General features: G+C 40.2%; 1 protein-coding gene across 3 annotated transcripts in view; it reads right to left on the bottom strand.

Moving 5' to 3' along the window:
* Window positions 1-22827, bottom strand: part of LOC126199339 (pre-mRNA cleavage complex 2 protein Pcf11-like) — a 153044-nt gene that overhangs the window by 10092 nt on the left and 120125 nt on the right. For all 3 annotated transcript variants that reach the window (XM_049936191.1, XM_049936192.1, XM_049936193.1), the window contains 4 exons: window positions 21637-21801; window positions 4228-4588; window positions 3576-3802; window positions 2965-3191 (listed from right to left, as the gene is read on the bottom strand). In XM_049936191.1, coding sequence (XP_049792148.1) covers window positions 2965-3191; window positions 3576-3802; window positions 4228-4588; window positions 21637-21801 — 980 coding nt within the window. The remainder of the gene's footprint in view (window positions 1-2964; window positions 3192-3575; window positions 3803-4227; window positions 4589-21636; window positions 21802-22827) is intronic.

Raw genomic sequence — 22827 nt, 5'->3', positions numbered from 1 at the left:
AACATCGGGGATAGCCTACAACCCTGTCTCACTCCCTTCCCAAACACTGCTTCCCTTTCATGCCCCCTCGACTCGTATAACTGCCATTTGGTTCCTATACAAATTGTAAATAACGTTTCACTCCCTATATTTGACTCCTGCCACCTTCAGAATTTGAAAGAGAGTATTCCAGTCAACATTTTCAAAAGCTTTCTGTAAGTCTTCGAATGCCAGAAATGTAGGTTTGCCATTCCTTAATCTATCTTCTAAGATAAGCCGTAGGGGCAATATTGCCTCATGTGTTCCATCATATGTTATGGAGCATAATAAAAATGTTTTGGGACCTTAAATTCAGTTATTCTAATCATGCATTGGCTATATGAAAACAAAAATTTTGCATTTAGCCATATTCAATGAAACTGCAGTTGAGGAAGTGCAAAGGATATGATCTGTCACTTAAAATTTCATTATTGAAATACCAAATTCAAAGGTACACTGTGAACAGCTCGAAATAGATGTACATTGATGATGTTCAACCACATAAATTTGTAGCCTATCTGTCATACTGCAAGCATAGTCTGTAATGTTTAGTAACTTGTGACAGCAATCTGTAAAATGAACTGACCAACAATTGGTTACTCCTGGGTTCCTACTTGTCACTGTAGATGCAGCTTCCTTATACACCAACATACCTCACGCCCATGGCCTTGCCACGATTGAACACGACCTCTCCCAGTGCCCTGCAAAACCCACCACTTCATTCCTCATACATCTAACGAAGTACATTCTAACCCGTAACTACTTCACCTTTGAAGGGAAGGTATGTAAACAAATTCATGGCACAGCCATGGACACCTGCAAGGCACCCTCCTATGCCAACCTCTTCATGAGCCACCTAGAGGAAACATTCCTAGCTTCCCACACTCTAGTCTGGTTCAGGTTTATTTATGACATCTTTATGATCTGGCCCAATGCCAGGATGCCTTATCCTCATTCCTCCACAATCTGAACATGTTCTCTTCCATCCACTTCAACTGGTCCTCCTCCACCCATCATGCCACCTTCCTAGCCTCCTACACAGGCTTACCCTACCCCATCAAAGGCTTGGCCACCTGTGAAAGCTATCATGTTATATACCAGCTCTGCTGCAATCACTGTACAATGTTTTACATTGGTATGACAACCAACCAGAATCCATCCACACCTCGGTCCACATCAAACCCACCAATCACCAACAGTACCTGCACTTTGACAGCACCACCTCTTCACATCAAAAAACTCTCCCATAAAGCCAGGCCATCCACGGCAGACATATCATCTGCAGCAACGAGAACTCCCTCGCCCAGTATGCTGAAGGGCTTACAAAGACCTTTGGCGACAGTCAATATCTCCCATGCCATATCCGCACACACATCTGATCCTCATATCCATCGCAAGAACGAACGACAAAGAAGAGCCCCCTTGTCACCTAATATCGCACAGGACTGGAACGACTGAATCATGTCCTTCATCAGGGTTTTGATTATCTATCACCATGCCCCAATATGAGGGACATACTACCCAAGATACTTCCATCCCCTCCCAAAGTGGTGTTCCCCACCCAACCTCCACAACATCCTAGTCCATCTCTTCGCTACTCCCAACCTCGATCCCCTCCCACAGGGATCATACCCTTGTGGAAGACCCAGATGCAAGACCTGCTCTATTCACCCACCTAGCGTCTCCTACTCCAGTCCCATCACAGGCTTACCCTACCCCATCAAAGGCCTGGCCACCTGTGAAAGCTGTCATGTTATATACCAGCTCTGCTGCAATCACTGTACAATGTTTTACATTGGTATGACAACCAACCAGAATAAATGGCCACTATCAAACTATTGCCAAAAACTATGTGGACCACCCAGTGGCCCAACATGCAGCAGATCACAATATGCGGGATTTCAGTGGCTGCTCCACACCCTGTTCCATCTTGATCCTTCCCACCACCAACAGCTTTTCTCAGCTGTGCTGATGGGAGCTACCCCTACAGCACATCCTTCACTCCTGAAACCTCCCTGGCCTAAACCTAAGGTAACTCGCTGTCCCCCCACCCAGTAGTGTGTGTGTACGCACGTACACACATGCACAGCAATCCTTTCCCTTTACTCACGCCCTAGTCTGTGAAATCGTGTGCTCAGCTGTCTGCCACCTGCCCATCTACCTGCACCCCTAGCTAGCCCATGGATGGCTCCCCACTCTCCCACGAGCCACTGGACGCTTCCTCTCCCGACTCCCTTGCTGCCTCCCGACTCTCTCCATCCCTCACTCCTCCCCACTCTGCAACCTCACCTCATCCCACTACACTCACCATGGGCCAGGAAAGAGCTGGCAGTTGAATGATCACAATGTAGGGAGACAGGTGCGTACATGTGAGTAAGTGGGTGAGAGGTGTGCATACGTGTTAATAGTCATTTTCCCTCTACAAATATAGTCACAAAGGTGGGCCATACGGGAAGAAGAGAGGGTAATGGCAGTATTGTCAATGCCTAACACCACCTGTTGCACATGCTTCAGTGAATTCCTGAGTCTTGCAACAAGCAGAATCTGAATACAATTTATCCCACAAGTGACAAGTCTCATTTGTTACATTATATATATTGGTTACCAGAGTAAAAAAAAAACTATCAGTAACAAATACAATTGTATGGAAAACATTATCCACATTATAAACACATATACAGTCTGCACTGACTGTCTTCGTAGGACAATAATCAGAAAATACTGAATGCCCACTGGTTACCGAAGTTTTAAATGTCAGATGAGCAGAAATAGCCTACACATTCCATCTTTGTTCATGAACCAAGAATGAAATTTCCACTCCGCAGCTGTGTTAATTTGAGACTTAAAACTGTGTGCCAGACCAGGACTTGAATCTGGGACCTTTATATTTAGAGTTTTTGTAATTACAAGTCTGAAATGTTTGTGTAGAGAAGGTAAGCTTATTACCTTAAGATCTTCGTAACACAATGGATGATATACATGACCGTCTACACGAATAGCCATGCGCAGATGCCATTCTTCACGCTCTTCATTATAGAACTGTTCAAAGTGATCATGGCAAACATCACATAAGGCATCCTCTTGGCCTTCAGCTGATACACTTGGAATTTCATTTGAAGATTCTTCAGATGTTCCAGCTGCTCCTGCCTGCTGGGTCTCAAACCAACTTTGAGCTAAGAAGGGAAAGGAAAACAAACATTAACACACAATGGAGCTAACCAAACAACTACAATCCTTACATTATAGAGTAAGTAAAGTGATTACAGAGGAGAAACTATGAACGCAACTGGCACCAGTTAAGATCCAATGAAAGGCAGTCCTAAAAATTTAATTGGGTTAAGGAAACAGTGAACTAAAATTTTTGGATTCTGTCCTCGAAAAAGATTTTATTTAGTGCCTCTGTGCACCTGATAATGTTAATTTCATGGATTGACTTCCTTAAGCTTAAAGTCTCATATAAAATTTGACACTTAAAAAGATAAAATACACATAACCTCTTTGGTGGCTGCAAGGCTCAGAGGGACAGCAACAAAAGAACTTGAATGTTTGTGCCTTACCTCTCTCTTCAAGGTCTTCAATTTCCTCAAACTGGATCCAGTCTGAGACATCATAATACCATTTGCGACTCTGAGCCTTTCTCGTGCTGTCACGTTCTCTCCTGTTCTGTCTGAAGTGCCAATCCAAGTGCTGTGAATACTTCATTGTATGCTCAGGTGGGAAACGCACACCACAAGAGCTGCATTGAATCCCTGAGTATAACTGTGCCACAAGAGCAGGTTGCCGTCTAAAGTCAAACAAACATGTTTATCAGGAACACTTTTAAGACTGAAACATCTGTACTTGTCATAAAAACACTGACAGAAATGATTGATGATCTTATAATTACTCTGGTCTGTGAAACATATACAAAACAATAATAAATGAAGACCCAATCAGTAAGTTAAGAAAAGTGTTTTGCCAAGGCTTTGTCACTTTTGTTTTAATGCTAGAAGGCAGCAGTTCAGCAGCAATGTATCTCGGGGCACCTGCAGAGATACCTAAATTCTTACTGTCTCCAATGAATGACATCTGTAGCACATGCAAATTAAGGTAAGATGGAAACTCCACAGTATGAAGCTTAAGACCATTGTATGTATGAAATGCTCAGTGTTGGGATACTATTTCCATTTTCTTACTCAGACAAATAAAAAAACTCTGCTGTATACTCACACTCTTAGTGTTTCTGGCTGAGAAAAGTCAACTGGTTTGATCTGGGTGGCCGGATCATCTGCAGTCTTTTTCTCCTCAGCTACCCCTGTTCCTGAGGTACTGTGACCTGCTGGTACAATTCCTGTAGCAACAAGCTTGCGGAATAATTCCTCAACATTAACTTCTCCTAATCCTGGCAGCAATGACAACGTGCTTGATGATGCAGTCTGCTGCTGTTGCTGCTGCTGCTGTGACTGTGACTGTTGCTGTGGCTGTGTGGTACTTGAATCTTGCTGTTCCACACAATACCCAACACCTGAAGCAGCAGCAGGGGCCATTGATGCTGGAATCAAACTTGTCAGCATCTCCAGTGGAAGTTGGCCTGCAATGATAGTATATAAAAGAAATTACTGCATCTCCAAGAAAGTTAATAAAACACAATATTATAACTAGCTTAGGCACGTTTTGCTACTACACCCTTCATCAATGTCTGATAAAGACATCTGTCAGTACCACCTGTCAATTTACTGCTGTTTGCTGTGTATAAAATGGCTGGTAGTAGTATAGGGCAGTGGCTCATTGTTATGTACGTTCATTAACTCCTTTGACTGGTACAGATGAGATTTCTGCATTCTGTGCTGAGAAACATCGTCCAATTTTAAGCAAATTATTGAGTGAAAAAAATTTGATGCTTGCACATTTTACAGTCCGATATCTTCGCTTGATGAAGGACTAAATCTCTTTTCGTTATTCATCAAAGTTAGTGTACTGTATCAAAATAAGTAAGAGTTTGCCGAGGTAAAAACACAATGCATAGACTTTGTGTATGGTTGAGTTTACCCGTACATTACTTTGTATGAAATAGAGATAAGATATCAGAATTTTATCTAAAACTAAGAGCAGAACAGTATCTCATTTCATCTTGAGATACTAGTTGTTATACCCGAAAGACAGTCCTGTTCATCCTGCCCATCAGGAGTCAACATGGTCATAACAATTGTCACATTCCAGAATGAGATTTTCACTCTGCAGCGGAGTGTGCACTGATATGAAACTTCCTGGCAGATTAAAACTGTGCGCCCGACCGAGACTCGAACTCGGGACCTTTGCCTTTCGCGGGCAAGTGCTCTACCATCTGAGCTACCGAAGCACGACTCACGCCTGGTACTCACAGCTTTACTTCTGCCAGTATCTCGTCTCCTACCTTCCAAACTTTACAGAAGCTCTCCTGCGAACCTTGCAGAACTAGCACCTGATATGATGAAGCCTCCTGGCAGATTAAAACTGTGTGCCCGACCGAGACTCGAACTCGGGACCTTTGCCTTTCACGGGCAAGTGCTCTACCATCTGAGCTACCGAAGCACGACTCACACCCGGTACTCACAGCTTTACTTCTGCCAGTATCTCGCCTCCTACCTTCCAAACTTTACAGAAGCTCTCCTGTGAACCTTGCAGAACTAGCACTCCTGAAAGAAAGGATACTGCGGAGACATGGCTTAGCCACAGCCTGGGGGATGTTTCCAGAATGAGATTTTCACTCTGCAGCGGAGTGTGCGCTGATATGAAACTTTTCTTCACATTTCTTAAGTGTCTGAAGATATCACAATGAGGTTTTGTCCCAATGATAGCATGCAAAGAGACGTGTGTTGTATTTTTTATTCACCAATATACGGAAGTAATCCACAGCAGTGAGTGAGTTGGTTGAATGGGACACGTGAACAGCATTTAAGGAAAACCCAGAAGCCGTGTTTAAGAACATCATCAGCACCTAGGGAGTCATGGAGCATCCAGTTAAAGTATCCACAGCAGTCATGGATTAAGAAGCAAAGTACGGTGCAAAGGTTATATAAACTCCAGATTTAGAGGATTGTCACACAACAGGCAAGCAGTGGCATGTCAGTGAAAATTTGGAGTATGAGGGACCAGAAGAAAGGAAAGAGGTATGTGGAAGTACAATACTTATTTCTGCTCCCATACCTTGTCTGTGACAGCATCATTTAATTCTGATATACCTGAGTTTTCCATTCACTCAGCCAAAGAGCAACATCTTTCTGACTGCTCCAAACACACTTGGTGCTTTGACTGCTACATGCAAACCAAGTTCCTTTTATTCGGGCTGCTATCTGGGGATTAATCACCATGTAGCCAGCCTCTCCCTGTGCTGAATATTTTCCGGAGTGTGCAGTGGCTATTTCATCCGTTCATCTGTTGATCCCCGAGTGGTCGTAACTGAAACACTCGTCACTGTACTACCTCCAGAAAGAATAAACCCGGTCTCAGCTACCTTTATGATGATTCTGGTCATAATGTCAAGCTGTTTATAGCAGAAGGGGGATATTGTGACCACCTCTCATATAACTCTAATACACAGTGTAACAATAATGGAAATTCCCAGATGGAATGACATGTAAAACGGCAGATACGTAAAAACCACCCCCCTACAGCTAACTAATTTGTGCCACATAGAAACACTCAACAGAATGCAGTGTTTACACTAGCTTTTGGAGCTCTTGCTGTTTCTCTAGCAAAAGTACACTCGCACCTGCAGCCACTGGTGAAAGAATGTAGATGTGTATCTGACTGTGTATGTGATTGTATGTCCTTTTGCTAGAGAAAGAGCAAGAGCTTGAAACCTAGAGTAAATAGTATTCTTCGGAGTGCTTCTATGCACTATACATCAGTCATCTATAGGCGAGTGGTTGCCTTTCCTTTATTTTATGCTCTGATACACTAGCGTTTACTGTGAACCATAGTAAGAACAACACACTGCTTTTGATGAACTTGGTGTCACAACAGTTTAAATTAGGTTCGTTTGAGCAGCCAGCCCACACGCATGTGCAGAGCTGAAGTTTTGTATGAGAAGCTTCATCTCCCCTGTTAGCCGTATAAGCAGCAGCTGCAGACTGCCAGATGCTTCCTGGGAAATTTTTGTGGCACGGCCAAGCTGCCAAATTTGCTCATGCACAGAGCAGTCAGAATTGTTGAACATTACTCTTTAAATGGACTGAACTAAGGCAACCAAAAGTCTTCGTACTATGGCAGAGGCAGGTAAATAACTGATGCTATGCAGTCATACTGCCCTAGTCAAGCACCTGCAAACAGGAGTGGCCAATGGGCTTGTGCATTAGCATGACATGTTCAATAGGGCCAACTGGCAGGTATCCTTTAGTACCTGCATCTGCCTGCACACGAGATGATGTGCTCGTAGATGTCTGTGCCCTGTGTGGCAGCGTTGGAACAGCCTCCCTTGAATGTAGACATAGGCAGACAAATTGTGTAGTGTATGGTGAAGGTGCAAATGTCCAGTATGGTAACTATTCGAAGTGTTGCTGATGCTTTTAATTACTTCTTGTAAACCAAGAATGCCTGGATGACAGCAACTGAGCTTTCTTGGCACATTGATTCTCCATGTTTAGTCTTTTGGGTGTAACTTATTAACACTGCAGAATCTTAAATCTTCAATCGTTTCCTATTCCTCTCTGCTAGCAAGGTAACTCTTTTGCAACCAACTTTCAAAGGAAGATGTTTGTATGTCCGAGAACTCCTTGTAAGTATACCATTACAAAAATTATTGGCATTCAAGTTCACCTGTTACGGCCGACAACTGTTTTTCACACAAACCCAAATAGGTTTCAACATCTTTGTAGCAGCCTCAGTGGGCAATTCTTAAATTTTCTACGCAGTTGGTTCCATTGTTCCATGTGACCTGCATTCACGTTTAATGATTTTGCTATTCTAGCTTCCTTTACAGCTCTCACGTCAAATGCATTAATAAATCTTTTCCACAGAGACAGTAGATTCACTTGAAATGAAGTGTTTCATTCCACACTTTTGGCTAGTTTCAACTGTTCACTGAATTTGAAGTGCATGTTTTCATATTCAGGCACGTATGGTACTATGCCACAATAAAGAACCAGTTATAATATACTACAGATACTCCAAGAAAATTGGCTTCCCAAAAACCACACTCAAAAGCTTTAGCAGAATTTTACACATCTGCCTTCCATGAAACATGTTTTTCGATCACAAGACATGTTTCAACACTCATCTCGTACTCCTCTAGGCTTGATATTATTTCTTAATTTGTGTTGTTTACATCTTAAACTTACAGAACGCCATTCTTTAGTAAGTTGTAGCTGTCAGCACACAGTGTTTCATCACTGTAACTGCATATTATACAGTTTCTTGGCTTCCCAAATAACCTTATTAATTTTTATATAGTTTGAGAAAGTCATGAAAAGCTCATTGTTCTTAGTTCTGCTGTACAGAAATACCTTTTTTATTTTTGCAAGATTGTATTCCTTCTTATTAGCTTTTTGCAGTGCTATTTGGATGTAAATTTGATTAGAAGTGTCTACATAACAATATTGCAAACCACGAATTTTAAAAAAAAATCTGTGTTAAAGTCACCACATACAAAAATATTATGGTACTTTCGCGTTGTACAGTCTAGTTTTGAAATGAATTTTGTGCCAAGGACTAAAACACTTGCCTGAAGAAAAATAATTCCGTATGTCTCCTCCAAACAAAATGTGGCAGTGCTGCACATAATCACATGATGCCCCACTACACAAAGTTCCAGACAGAAATACAACAAAAGGAATATGAACAGAGCAAACACTTCCAATGTCATCATACCTGCGCATGTACAGTAACATTTATTTTCTGGCACTCTTTGGGAGCTGTTCAAACGAATCTATTTCTGACTGGTCACAGGAAAATACAGCGAATGAAGAAGAATTATGTTACAGGTGAGAATGAGCAATTAATTTCTTAAATCACAGACCTTTTACTCTCATTTTAAACAAACACTTTGAAGACCAGCTACTTAGAAAAATTTCAGGCCCAGAAGACCAAACATTTATGTCATTATTTAAAATCTTACTGGCACATTTGTGTTTGATATGTGAAAGCTTAGCTTTTCAAGTTGCTATACTTTTTGTATATTAATTTAAACCATGAGTTTTCCTACTTGTGTGTTCACACTGCTTAACAGTGACGTTGCTACTGCCCAACTATATCACATGACCTATACTAAGAATATCTACAGTCATCGGCTGGTGAGACCACATGATGTGAGCTATGATTGGCTGACAAAAACACGTTGCAATCTCCATTTCAATGCTTTGGAAACTAACGTTCTGTGTTTGGTGGAATTGGCATTTATACTTTTGTAATACAAAAATATGCTGTGTGCATGTTACTATGCATCAAAGATCTTTCCAAAACACTTATTTTTTTGCTGGGTTTCACTTCGTAAAGTGCCGGGAAGTTCTAGACTGGTGTATAAAATCTTTGCCATTCAAAGGATAGATAAGTTTTACAATTTCAAGGGAAAGTATACGGTTACATAACACAGAGAACATGTATCTTCATCAGGAAAAATGTGTATCTTCAGCCAGGAAAAGTGTGTTTTTAACTGACAAATCCAGGATTTATTTATTTATTTTGTGTGTGTGTGTACCCTGGTGTAACACATCTGAAATCCAGTAATTTCTGTCTGTAAACATGATTGCTGGTAGAGCTTCAAAATCAAATGATGTATTGTTTACCACTACATTTCATGCACATGAACTCGGATAACATTTCTGTACACAACTTCCAAGACCGAATAATCTAGTTCTAGGGATACTTTTCATTTGTGTCCAAGAAGTAGTTGTACACTGGAAATGAACAATTATCTGTAATTTTGTATCATTTACACTATATACACTTCATTCTTAATTTTTATACTTCATGAACTAAGTAGATATTACAGCATATGAAATTGGTGAGGTCTGTGTGATTGTCCATGCAATAATTCTTCCTTTTGATCCCACCTTTGTACTGGCACTGACAGAATTACTACTATATTTTTACTTTGCTTCTATTTTTAATTTAATATATATCAGGGTCTAGCCATGGCACAGCATTTAGCTGTCTACTGTATTTTCTACATTTGTACCTAACGTTTTGATGTGCTTCCTGTTTTGAGCAAACTACTGTTTTACGAAATAGCATACCTTTCCTTGTGTGGTCATTCTCAATAATATTTGAGAAATGTCTTTGAGTAAATCACAGAACATTCTAGACATCAGAGTACCTTCCTCTGTTGCTTTTACTCTTTTCTATGACATACATTCCAACAAATTATTTTACCAGCAACACATGACACTCCGCTGCTATTTGCATATTTCCATCTTGCCTTTGGTATGTGGAAAAAGTTCTACTACCGCTTCAGTCTTCTGCACTGATTTTGCAACCCAATAGTATGACAGTACAGCCAGCCGCTTCCATACTAGAGTTGCAATCTGGATCACACTGTGGTTTCTTGATTCTTTCACCAGTTTGTCTATCAGTTTTTCCATCTCAAACATTTCTACGGTATTACATTCTCTCTGACCATAATACTTCACTACATGGAAAGCATCACATAAGTTTCAGTTCATCTTGTGATTTTCACACGCTGCACCTGTTCCTATGAAGTTGTACTGTTGTTGCTATACAGGGTGTTACAAAAAGATACGGCCAAACTTTCAGGAAACGTTCCTCACACACAAATAAAGAAAAGATGTTATGTGGACATGTGTCCAGAAACGCTTAATTTCCATGTTAGAGCTCATTTTAGTTTTGTCAGTATGTACTGTACTTCCTCGATTCACTGCCATGATTTCATACGGGATACTCCACCTGTGTTGCTAGAACATGTGCCTTTACAAGTACGACACAACATGTGGTTCATGCACAATGGAGCTCCTGCACATTTCAGTCGAAGTGTTCGTACGCTTCTCAACAACAGATTTGGTGACCGATGGATTGGTAGAGGCGGACCAATTACATGGCCTAAACGCTCTCCTGACCTCAACCCTCTTGACTTTCATTTACGGGGGCATTTGAAAGCTCTTGTCTACGCAACCCCGGTACCAAATGTAGAGACTCTTCGTGCTCATATTGTGGACGGCTTTGATACAATACGCCATTCTCCAGGTCTGCGTCAGCGCATCAGGGATTCCATGCGACGGAGGGTGGATGCATGTATCCTCGCTAACGGAGGACATTTTGAACATTTCCAGTAACAAAGTGTTTGAAGTCATGCTGGTAAGTTCTGTTGCTGTGTGTTTCCACCATTCCATGATTAATGTGATTTGAAGAGAAGTAATAAAATGAGCTGTAACATGGAAAGTAAACGTTTCCGACATGTCCACATAACATATTTTCTTTCTTTGTGTGTGAGAAATGTTTCCTGAAAGTTTGGCCGCACCTTTTTGTAACACCCTGTATAGTTATGAAGCCTGAGAAACATATACCAAATGTTAAACAGTTTCACGATTGTTGTCGCTATGCCACATATTTCTCCTAATTGTGGAAATGATTTCCAATGTTTTGGCTGTGGAATGCCATATGAACTTTCACAACTACGTTCCTTGTTGCAAATAACCTGTCTCCTTCGTTGCTGGAATTCTTAAAACTAGCAGAAAACGATCTCTGGACATAATTTCGCCAGAAATTAGTGTTCAAAAGAGTTTCTATGAACTAGAAGCCAGTAATTTCCAGGTTTTTCATATGAATCATAGGCAGATAAACAGCAAAAAGGAATGCATTTCCTAAAATCCCATTTATTTTCCACCTATCATTGAGAATGTGATTTGTTACAAGAATTCTGAGAAAGAGCAAGGCATCTGTAAAGGAAACTGTCTACAAGGTGCTAGAGCAATCAATTCTAGAGTACTGTTCCAGTGTTTGCAGTCCTTATCAAGTAGGCATGACCACAGATATCAAAAGAATTCCGAGACATGCTGCTAGGATTGTAACATACAAAGCTGTAAAAGAAATGCTCAAGAAATCCTCCAATCGGAAAAAAAAGCTTAGTTTTTCAAAACCCTGTTAGATAAATTTAGAGGACCCGTATTTGACAAACGTATGACCATTCTGATGCCACCATCGTATATTGTGCGTAAGTATCACAAGAACGTAGTAAGAGAGAGAGAAGTGTGCATACAGAGTGATTTAGACAGACATTCCTCCCTCCCCCCCAGCTCAATATGCGAATGGAAAAAGAAAACCTGACAATAGCGGTATTAAGTAAGCACTGCTAGGTACTGTAAAGTGGCTTGTAAAAAACACCAAAACCCTGCTTTTACTTTCCAAGGTACTTTTTTTTTAAGCTCAAAATAATTGTCAGGGACTTGTTTATTATGTAATTAGATTTACCTGAATTTTTTTACTTTGTTTAGCCTCTGACACAATTAGAACTGGTACCTGTCTGGGAAGTAGAAACATTGGACTTAATTTCATTCATCATAATCAATGTTTTTGGAAAGTCAACAACTATGCCCTTCCTTCAATACTTACTGTGCTGGACCAAAAACAGTCACACTTTTTAATCAAATTTCATCCTCGAAAAGTTAGGGTGCGGATTATATCCACTACCTTGTCTTCTTACAAACATTAAGCTACTTGCAGCAACACAACTACCATCTGCAGCCAAAATGACAACAGCGCATTTTATTATGGAACAATGCCGAGTGCAAAGCAAGCGGAAGTTCTGAAAAATGTTGGTGGGTGCCATCACAACTAACTTCTGTCGTCGAATATATGTAGCGCTACATAGGCATGCTTTGGAGGCACAAAGATAAATACTAGCACCAAAACCTCTGCGTCATTAAATAAATTAAAAAAAAAAAAGTGGAAGGAGAGCTTTTTTCTCCACCCCGAATTTCGACCACTGCATTTTCGTACATTATCCAACGAAGTAAATACAAATTCCGTATTGTTCATCTTCGAATGTAGCAGCATTTCAATGTACTATGAAAATCTGACTGGCAAGACTGTTTGGGATGTTTGTCAATATGGCCAACTCTACATTCTGAATTTTTTCCTACCTATGAGAAGAGATGGTTGCTAATAGGAACTTTTATGAATTGTGACTCACATGCAGTATTCTCTTCACCATAAGAATAATACGAATATAAACATTTTGCCATGTATTGTTTCGTGTTTGCTGCTGTCTCATTTAAATCCTGTCTGCCTAATAAACTACGAAACTAGAGTGAGACAATAGCAAACGTGGAAGAATATACATATCATATCATGTTTATATTCCTATTATTCTTATGCCTAATAGTGATACAGTCAGAAATGAGGCACGGCAATTGACTAGATTTTTAAATCTAAGATGACTCTAATTTCTGTGCAGAATGTAATGTACTAAAGAGGTGCCTGCAAAGATTTTCAAACGGAGAAAAATTTTTTTTAAACTCTCGTTCAGAACATCTTCTATCATACGCAGTCTATTATTTGGTTCTTGTTGATCATTATCAAAGGAAGCAGTAGTGTAAATAACAAAAAATAGCAGTCTCTTGCCATTGTTTCACTAATGAGACGATTCCTCTCTTTTGTTTTTTAATTGTAAGTGGCTTTAGTGCACACAAAAGCAAGCTATGCCGCGAGCGACGACAGGCCGTAAACACGCGGTAGCAGAATGCGACAAACAATGCATGACACAGTACAGTAATGCATTTTCAGCTTAGAGTGACGTAAACACCTATAACAAAGAAAATGGCGCTTATCAGATAAATACGGTCGGAGCACCTGACGCATAGCAATGGCTACCTGGTAAAGCGTAAGTGCTAAGCTTACGAGTCGAACCAAACTATTGTAGTTGTATCATCATTCATTTGACCTAAATTGTGTCTCATATTACAATGGACCAACTTTGTTTCGATTTGGAGATGCGGCCTAAAACTTTTGCCTCCCCTTGAATTTTGAGTCTCATTTTTCAGGTGTGGCTTAAGATTCGAGGAAATACGGTATAACCATGAAAGACCGGTTACAACCTCCACGCCAATTTCATTAGATTTGGAGATGGTAGAGTGGGGACCCAGATATTAGATGTGGCCATAAACAATCCGTTCAAGGACAATCACCAAAAAATGTATTCAGGCTGGCTCCTGGAAGACCATGACAGAGTGGATTCTTGCTTCATAGTCCTCATTATCATCAGAGCCCATCATAAAGGGGTCTAAGAAATGCTGCAAATTGAATGCACAGTGAGGATGAAGTACTGTGGGAAGATAATGAAGAGAAGAAGTAGAAGTGAGTGATTAAGTGAATACTGGTACTGATAGTGATAGTGATAAGAGTAAATGAGACAAAACTGTTGCCAATGTGTTGTATGTTTATGGTACCTACGTCTTATATGTAAGTGTTCTGTCCAGGCAGAAAGTACTCTGCATGATGTTTTAATGTGTGTTGTTCTGCCTCTTTTGCACAGTGCTCCCTGCATTATGCAGAGAACCACATGTGCAAACCATGATTCACGTTCAAATAACTTACGGGTTTGCTGACGGGTGACGTCGTCGAACACCGCCGATACTTCGACAGGAGCACACCTTGCCATTCTCAAGGTACAAATGCAAAGAAGAAAAAACGTGCAAGCAAATTTAATACCTCGGTTTGCAGAGGAGAAACAAGGAAGACACCACACACAGACCAAGTGTCAACACAACCAAAGGTAACCAACATCAGAAATATCGATGGTTACTATTAATCAACAGGTGAGGTAGCACTAATTCTGTCGCTCTGTTGTTTGATGAGAGACAGAGCCGGATTCCAAGCAGCATTTAAACAAAATCCACCATCTCTGTTAATAAGGTTGCTTGATAGTCCGATTTCAACAGCTTCCTTAATAACACTATCCCAATAGCTGGACGTGCAAGCCAGAATCTCCCTGTTGCTGTATTCCATAGCATGACCGGTGTCAAGGCAGTGTTCTGCAATAGCGGATTTGCTGGGCTGTTGTAAGCGTGTGTGACGCTTATGTTCAATACACCGGCCTTCCACAGTCCTGATTGTCTGACCAATATATGACATGCCACAACTGCAAGGAATGTGATAGACCCCAGCCTTACGCAAACCAAGATCATCTTTTACGGACGCCAACAGGGCCGTAGTCTTAGAAGGTGGTCGAAAAACACATTTCACATCATATTTCCTGTTGGAAATGCTTCCTGCGTAAGGCAAAAAGGCCGTAGACTTAAGATGCCACTTCGTTGCTATAGTCACTCATCCGTTGCACAGAAGGCTGATGGCGCAACGCATGTTTGATCTGCCTCTCACTATAACCATTCTGACAAAAGGTGACTTCGAGATGTGCAAAACTTTCAGGGTCTGAAATAACGTGGGCCCTGTAAACCAAGGTGCGAAGTACTCCTTCACGCTGAGCTGGATGGTGACAACTATCAGCTCGCAGATACAAGTCAGTGTGGGTGGGCTTCCTATAAACAGAATGTCCCAATGTACCATCAGTCTTCCTTTTGACCAACACATCACATCAAGGAAGGGAAGGCATCCATTCTTTTCCACCTCCATAGTGAACTGAATATTCGGGTGGATTGAATTCAGATGTTCCAAAAACCGGTTTAAATTCTCACTACCATGAGGCCATACAACAAAAGTGTCGTCTACATATCTGAAAAAACATGCAGGTTTCAAGATCGCTGACTCCAATGCACGTTCCTCAAAGTCCTCCATAAACAAATTGGCCATCATAGGTGACAACGGGCTTCCCATTGCAACTCCATCAGTCTGTTCGTAGTACTGACCATTGAATCAAAAGTAAGTGGAAGTCAGCACACGTCGAAACAAATTTGTTAACTCTACACCAAAGTTAACCTCAATTAGCTGCAACGAATCAGAGAGAGGAACGCGAGTGAAACCACGAGTGAAAAGAGAAACCACATCAAAACTGTCTAAAATATCAGAGTCATACAAACGCAATCCCTGCAATCGACTTAAGAAATCTGCAGAGTTCTTAATGTGGTGTTCACACCTACCTACTAGTGGGCTCAACAGACTAGCAAGATGTTTAGCTACACGATATGTCGGAGCACCAATATTAGAAACAATAGGCCTCAACGGGACAGCCTCTTTATGGACCTTAGGGAGGCCATATAATCTAGGTGGTACAGCACAGTAAGAATTGAGACTCTTGATAGTCTCCTGTGACAAAGAACTTTTTTCAGGAGGTTATTTGTCTATCTCTCAACACTCTTAGTAGGGTCAGCTTTGCCTTGACACTGGTCATCCTATGGAATACAACAACACAGAGATTCTGGCTTGCACGTCCAGCTATTGGGATAGTGTTATTAAGGAAGCTGTTGAAATCAGACTATCAAGCAACCTTATTAACAAAGATGGTGGATTTTGTTTAAATGCTGCTTGAAATCCGGCTCTCATCAAAAAACAGAGGGACAGAATTAGTGCCACCTCACCTGTTGATTAATAGTAACCATCGATATTTCTGATGTTGGTTATCTTTGGTTGTGTTGACACTTGGTCTGTGTGTGGTGTCTTCCTTCTTTCTCCTCTGTGAACTGAGGCATTAAATTTGCTTGCACATTTTTTTCTTCCTTGCATTTGTGCCTTGAGAATGGCAGGGTGTGCTCCTGTCGAAATATCGGCGGTGTTCGACGACGTCACCTGGCAGCAAACCCGTAAGTTATTCGAACATTCAGTTCGCCGGGCAAAGTTAAGGTCAAGAAACTAAACGACATAACATTTGCTAACACTGCTTGGAGGCCAACCCCATGACATCTTTTTATGTCAGTTTTTTTCCCATCAACATTGTTTCCTAAAGTGTAAATCATGGCAAAATTACAGATATGTTAACCAAAATTGGGAACAAATTAACATTTTGAACATAGGACATTTGATGAGAGCAATACAAGAAATGTTGTATATGTTGGCAAAACGTGACTTCCAGCAATGTAAAAGTGGGACTACACTGTATACATGTAAATGTAGAAACTACACTGATTCTGGCATATATGCCTTGGTGTGTAAATAAAAACTATTGTTATCTGCTACATTGCACGTATTGGCAAAAATCAACTTTTCCTCGATTCAAATGTACCGTATTTACTCGAATCTAAGGCGCACTTTTTTTTCCGATTTTTGTAATCCAAGAAACCGCCTGCGGCTTAGAATCGAGTGCAAAGTAAGCGGAAGTTCTGAAAAATGCTGGTAGGTGCCGCCACAACTAAGTTCTGCTGTCGAATATATGTAGTGCTACACAGGCATGCTTTGCAGGCACAAATATAAATACGGGTGCCAAAACCTCTGTGTCAGTAAATAAATTTTAAAAAAGGTGGAAGATGAGCTTTTTTCTCCGCCCCGAGTTTCGACCACTGCATTTTCATACATTATCAAAGAAGTAAATACAAATTCCGTATTGTTCATCTTCAAATGGAGCAGCATTTCAATGTACTACGAAAATCCGACTGGCAAGACTGTTTGGGATGTTTGTCAATATGGCCAATTCTACTTGTCAATATGGCCAACTCTATGTTCTGAATTTTTTCCTAACTGTGAGAAGAGATGGTTGCTAATAGGAACTTTTATGTATTGTGAATCACATGCAGTATTCTCTTCACCATAAGAATAATACGAATATAAACATTTTGCCATGTACTGTTTCGTGTTTGCTGCTATCTCATTTAAATCCTGTCTGCCTAATAAACTACGAAACTAGAGTGAGACAACAGCAAACGCGGAAGCATGTACATATCATGTCATGTTTATATTCGTATTATTCTTATGCCTAATAGTGGTACAGTCAGAAATGAAGCACGGCAATTGACTCAATTTTTAAATCTAAGATGACTAATTTCTGTGCAGAATGTAATGTACTAAAGAGGAGTCTTCAAAAAATTTCAAACGGAGAAAACTCTCGTTCAGAACATCATCTATCATGCGCAATCTATTATTTGGTTCTTGATCATTATAGAAGAAAGCAGCAGTGTAAGTAACAACAAATAGCAGTCTCCTGCCATTGTTTCGCTAATGAGACGATTCCTCTCTTTTGTTTTTTAATTAACAAACGGCACTTATCAGATCAAAGAAAAATAAGCAATCAATTCAAACCAGACGAAGCACGTGAAAAAGGAAGGGTACCCGTATAAATACGCCTGACGCATAGCAATGGCTACTGGTAAAGCTTAACTGCTAAGCCTACGACTCGAACCAAACTACTGTAGCTGTATCGTCATTCATTCGACCTAAATTGTGTCTCATATTACAATGGACCAACTTTGTTTCGATTTGGAAGTGCGGCCTGTAACTTTTCACTCCCCTTGAATTTCGAGTCTAAAATTTCTGGTGCGGCTTAGATTCGGGAAATTTTTTTTTCTTTGATTTCGAGTCTCATTTTTCAGGTGCGGCTTAGATTCGAGTGCGGCTTGGATTCGAGTAAATATGGTATCTCTAAAATGTGTTTTTTCCCCACACATATCAATACTACTTTCAGATATTGAAGAATTTTCATCACCTGTAAAACAGGCATCTGATGTACATGGCTCTTGACTGTTGCCTCAAGATTTTGTTGATGTGTCACCACCACAACTGAAGCATTCATTCTCACTGCCATGTCTAGTGAGAATTTTCAAACTCTATTCCTCAGTATAATTATTGTGGTATGCCATCTTTTGCAATATTTTAGTCAATAGCTTATAACTAAAAGCTAAATTGGAAACAGCAGCACACGATCACAGAAGCAAACAATACATAGGAATTCCAACTGAAGCACACAGTCACCCTGAGCAGCAGCCAGTTTTCACATATTCAGAGCACACGCGAATCAGTAAGGTAGCACATGTTAACACACGTAGAGCAGTAGGCAATAGGAGCAACGGTGCATGGCAACACATATAGAGCAGTCTAATGATTAAAACAAAGTAAACTGAAAAGAGACATAAAACTGGTAGGTAACTTATACCTTGTCATGATGAATATCCATATTTCATAAGCTTTAGGTGTGTATTTCTAATATAGTGACCGTCACGAAAATAAACACCTTGAAGTCATTTCACCATCCTACAACATTGCCAATCAGTCATAATTCAAGAGTTGGTTAAAATTCCAAAAAACAATTATCAGACTTCTCCTTTTTAGCGTAGTACTTTCCAAAAGTAAAAAATTTTTGCCAGCTGCCACAGGAAAATAAATAAATTAATTAAATAAAAACTATTGTTACAAGAAATTTTGAAGAAAAATATTTTTTGCTTTAACCTGCGGGAAAAACAGAACGACAGATGTACTTGGACAGAAAATAATAAATGAACATTCTAGAAGTCTGTAGATGCACGTGATACACATTTTATTGTGAAAAAACAGTATTCAGGGATAAAAAATATTAAGTTGATGCGTACGTTCATAGACTTTTTTGTTTTGCCTGTCAGTGTTGTGGTAGCTATGGGTTTACTTATCAGTTGCCAATTTATTCATTTATTTATTTATTTTTTGTACACTGTTGCTATTTTTAGTTTACATATTTTCATTTGGAAACAGTGAGTGGAACTGTGGATGCTAGAGAGAAATCTGAACATTTTTTAAATATTATTCTGTTTTGAGTTCAATGTAGGGGTGACAGCAGTAGAGGCAGCCAGAGACATTTGTGCTGTGTATGAGGATAATGCTGCTGGACAGAGCACAGGAATAAAATGGTTTCCTTGTTTTGAGGAGGATCATTTTGATATTGAATGACTTTAGTGATTCCCCATGTTCAGGAAGTTTGGGGTCTGATGAAGGCTGTTTAAACACATTAATTCACAATGATCCTCATCAGTATACTCAAGAATTGACAAAGGTGATGAACTGTGATCATACCACCATTGTGTGACAAATGCGTTCAGTGGAGAAAGTTCAAAAATCAGGTGTTGGGTACCTCTCACGCTCTAAGCCAAAGTACAAAAAACAGCCGGTGGCCATATGCGCGTCTCTGCTTGCTCTTTGTCGATTGGCTTGTGAACAACATTGACCATTCCTCCTCTGTATCATTACAGTGGTGAGAAAAGGTGTCTTTATCTTAAGATATAGAAAAGAAGGAATTGATGAGCCCAAACAAAGCAGCAACTCCCCTTACAAAGACCTGCACGCTTCCACTGAAGATAATGTTATGCACCTGATGGAACAGTGACTATGTGGTGTACTATGAATTGCTTCCCCGTAGTGCAACCGTCACTGCTGACACTTATTGGCAACAATTGAAGTGTCTTGCAGATGCAATCCAAGAATAATGACCAGGGAGACTGCCTGAAGTGATTCTACTATACTGCTTCCCTGCATTCTCCCAGACTGTCAAAAAACATTATACAGGAGTTGGGTAACATCTGAGGCACTATTACTGTATTGTGTCACCTATGAACACATTTTATTTGTAACAGTCTCCTTTCACAGCAGTGCGCGAATACTTTTACGCCATCGCCAGGATTTCAGTTCCGACAGCTCACCTTAATACGACCAAGAATATTCCCGAATGCTCAAAAAGTTTTTATTTGCAGCTCTTACAGACCCTTCATCACTGACCCATCACCCAAATCTCTGATAAAACACTATGCAAAAGTAACTGTATGTACTTTCAGGCTAATATTTCCATTTAAGTAAAGCAAACTATATTTTTGTGTGTAGTTATGTGAAACCATAAATTTTATATAAGCAGCACAAGTGGGTGCATTTTACACAAAACTTCATTCTTGCTACTGCAATGTATCTGCAGTCCATTACAAATTTCTGAATCAAAATCCAAGTGAGCTGAGAAGACAACAAACTGCGATCTCCAAGCCATTATTTTTTTACAGAGATCACATTGTATTTTTCTATCCATCGGATATTCTCCTCTGTCACAGTATTTACTGCACTGTTAATATGGAGTGAATTTGCGTGGAATTTACACCATTCCTAGTTGCTTCACTGTTGGCCAGATCAGTAAAAAATCTTCAGTACATTCAATATGACTATTTTAGATTGTTTTCTAATGCCTTCCCACCCTTTACACACACTGACCGAAGTAATGCTATGCATAGGCCCTCGCTCCTGCATTTCAGTCGCTACCAAACACATGTCAATGCACAGTGAAATCACACAATATCGCACAGAAACATGCAACATTCAGCTGGTACTGGCCTACTGAGCTGTTAACTGTACATGTTAAGTGTAAACAACACAATAAAGCTACGAGGCGAGCAAACCAGAGCGCTTAGCGTCGTTTGACTGCAGGAAGCAGAAGTGACCTTGAGGTGTCAATTTCATGATGGCCACTCTTTAAGTATTTTGTCTTATGATAGCACTAGTCTCATGTCACAATGCATGTAAGATTATGTACTTAATGATCTGCTGTCTTCAAATTTACTTCTGATGTGTAAGTCTTCTTTCAGAAAATTTGTCAAGTTATTCACATTCTTGCACACCAAATTATCTTAAAAATTGCACACTTGCACTGCTGTAGTTTTTGCAATATCTCTTCTTCAGCTTTTTCTTAACAACTTTATCTCAAGAGTTTCATCTGTTTTTTCCTCTTCAAACGACAAGAGACATTTACACAAATTCTAACTACAAAGGCTTTTTTAAAAAATTAGTTTTGCCAAAACTACATGCAAAAATTGATGTCATCCTTACCAGGAGTTGGGTGCTGGGCAGTTAATGCTGGAACAGTACCAAAAGATGTGACTGCACTATTATCTACAGTCGTCGTTATGCCAACTGTTGGTGAATTTCTGGCACCTGAACTTTCCGGAGAATCTCGTCCCTGTTCTCGTTCGACCTTCCGCCGCGATGATGCACCTGTATGGTAAATGTTTCAAGTATGTGTTAATTATTATCCAAGGTACTAATTTTTCAAAGATCTACATCAATAAACTGGCAAATATATAAGTTCTGGGTGTATCTAGTTTTGTCCTGTGGCTAGCTCCCCTCTCCCATCCTTCTCCTCCTCAACCATCACCCTCCTCCTTGATTTCACTTTTTACTTCTCATTTTTTTGATAAAATTTACCTTCTGTAAATGCAATAAAGAGTATCACCCATAATTCCATAAATCATCAAAAAGAAACAAGATAATCACAGAAGTCAGATAACTTTACACTTCAGATAGTTGGTAGTTTCAAAATGAGGGCAATGAAGTTGGGGATGAAATTGGTGTTAATGGGATGTTAAAAACTAAGAGGTTACAAACAGAACAATCACAAAGAAATCTTTAATATTCCACTAACTTGCGAGTTTGACCAGTCACATCTATCCATAACAACTTAAAACTGCAGGTGACTGAAATAAGTCTCTCCTCAAATCATTGGGTCAACCCCAGAATCTCTCTCTGGAGTCTTACCTTTCTCCTCACCCCTACCACTCCCCACACTCCTATCCTCTACATGCTTCTTAAAGTCCATAAGCCTAACCAACCTGGACTCCCCATTGTGTCCAGTTACTGTGCCCTCACTGAGTGAATCTTTGCTCTCTTAGGTTAACACCTTCAGCCTATTACCCACAACCCACCCTTCTACATAAAATATAATAATCATATCCTCCACAGCATCTCCACAGTTCCTGTTCCTTTATCACATGGTAACCTGCTCGTCACTTGATGCCACCTCCCTTTACACTAACATCTCTAATGCACACATCCTGGTTCCAAACCAACAACCTCCTTCCCAGTCACTGTGACCAACTACATACTCATCCACAATTACTTCTCCTTTGCAGGCATTACCTACAAACAAATCCAGAGCATGGCTATGGACACCCGTACGGCACCACCCTATGTCAACCTATTCATAGGCCATCTAGCAGAATCCTACCTAAACACCCAGAATCC

Source organism: Schistocerca nitens, chromosome 8, assembly GCF_023898315.1.
Source record: "Schistocerca nitens isolate TAMUIC-IGC-003100 chromosome 8, iqSchNite1.1, whole genome shotgun sequence".
Classification (NCBI taxonomy): Eukaryota; Metazoa; Arthropoda; class Insecta; order Orthoptera; family Acrididae; genus Schistocerca; species Schistocerca nitens.
Note: the sequence above shows the minus strand (reverse complement) of the source record. Positions and strands in the feature narration are given on the sequence as shown.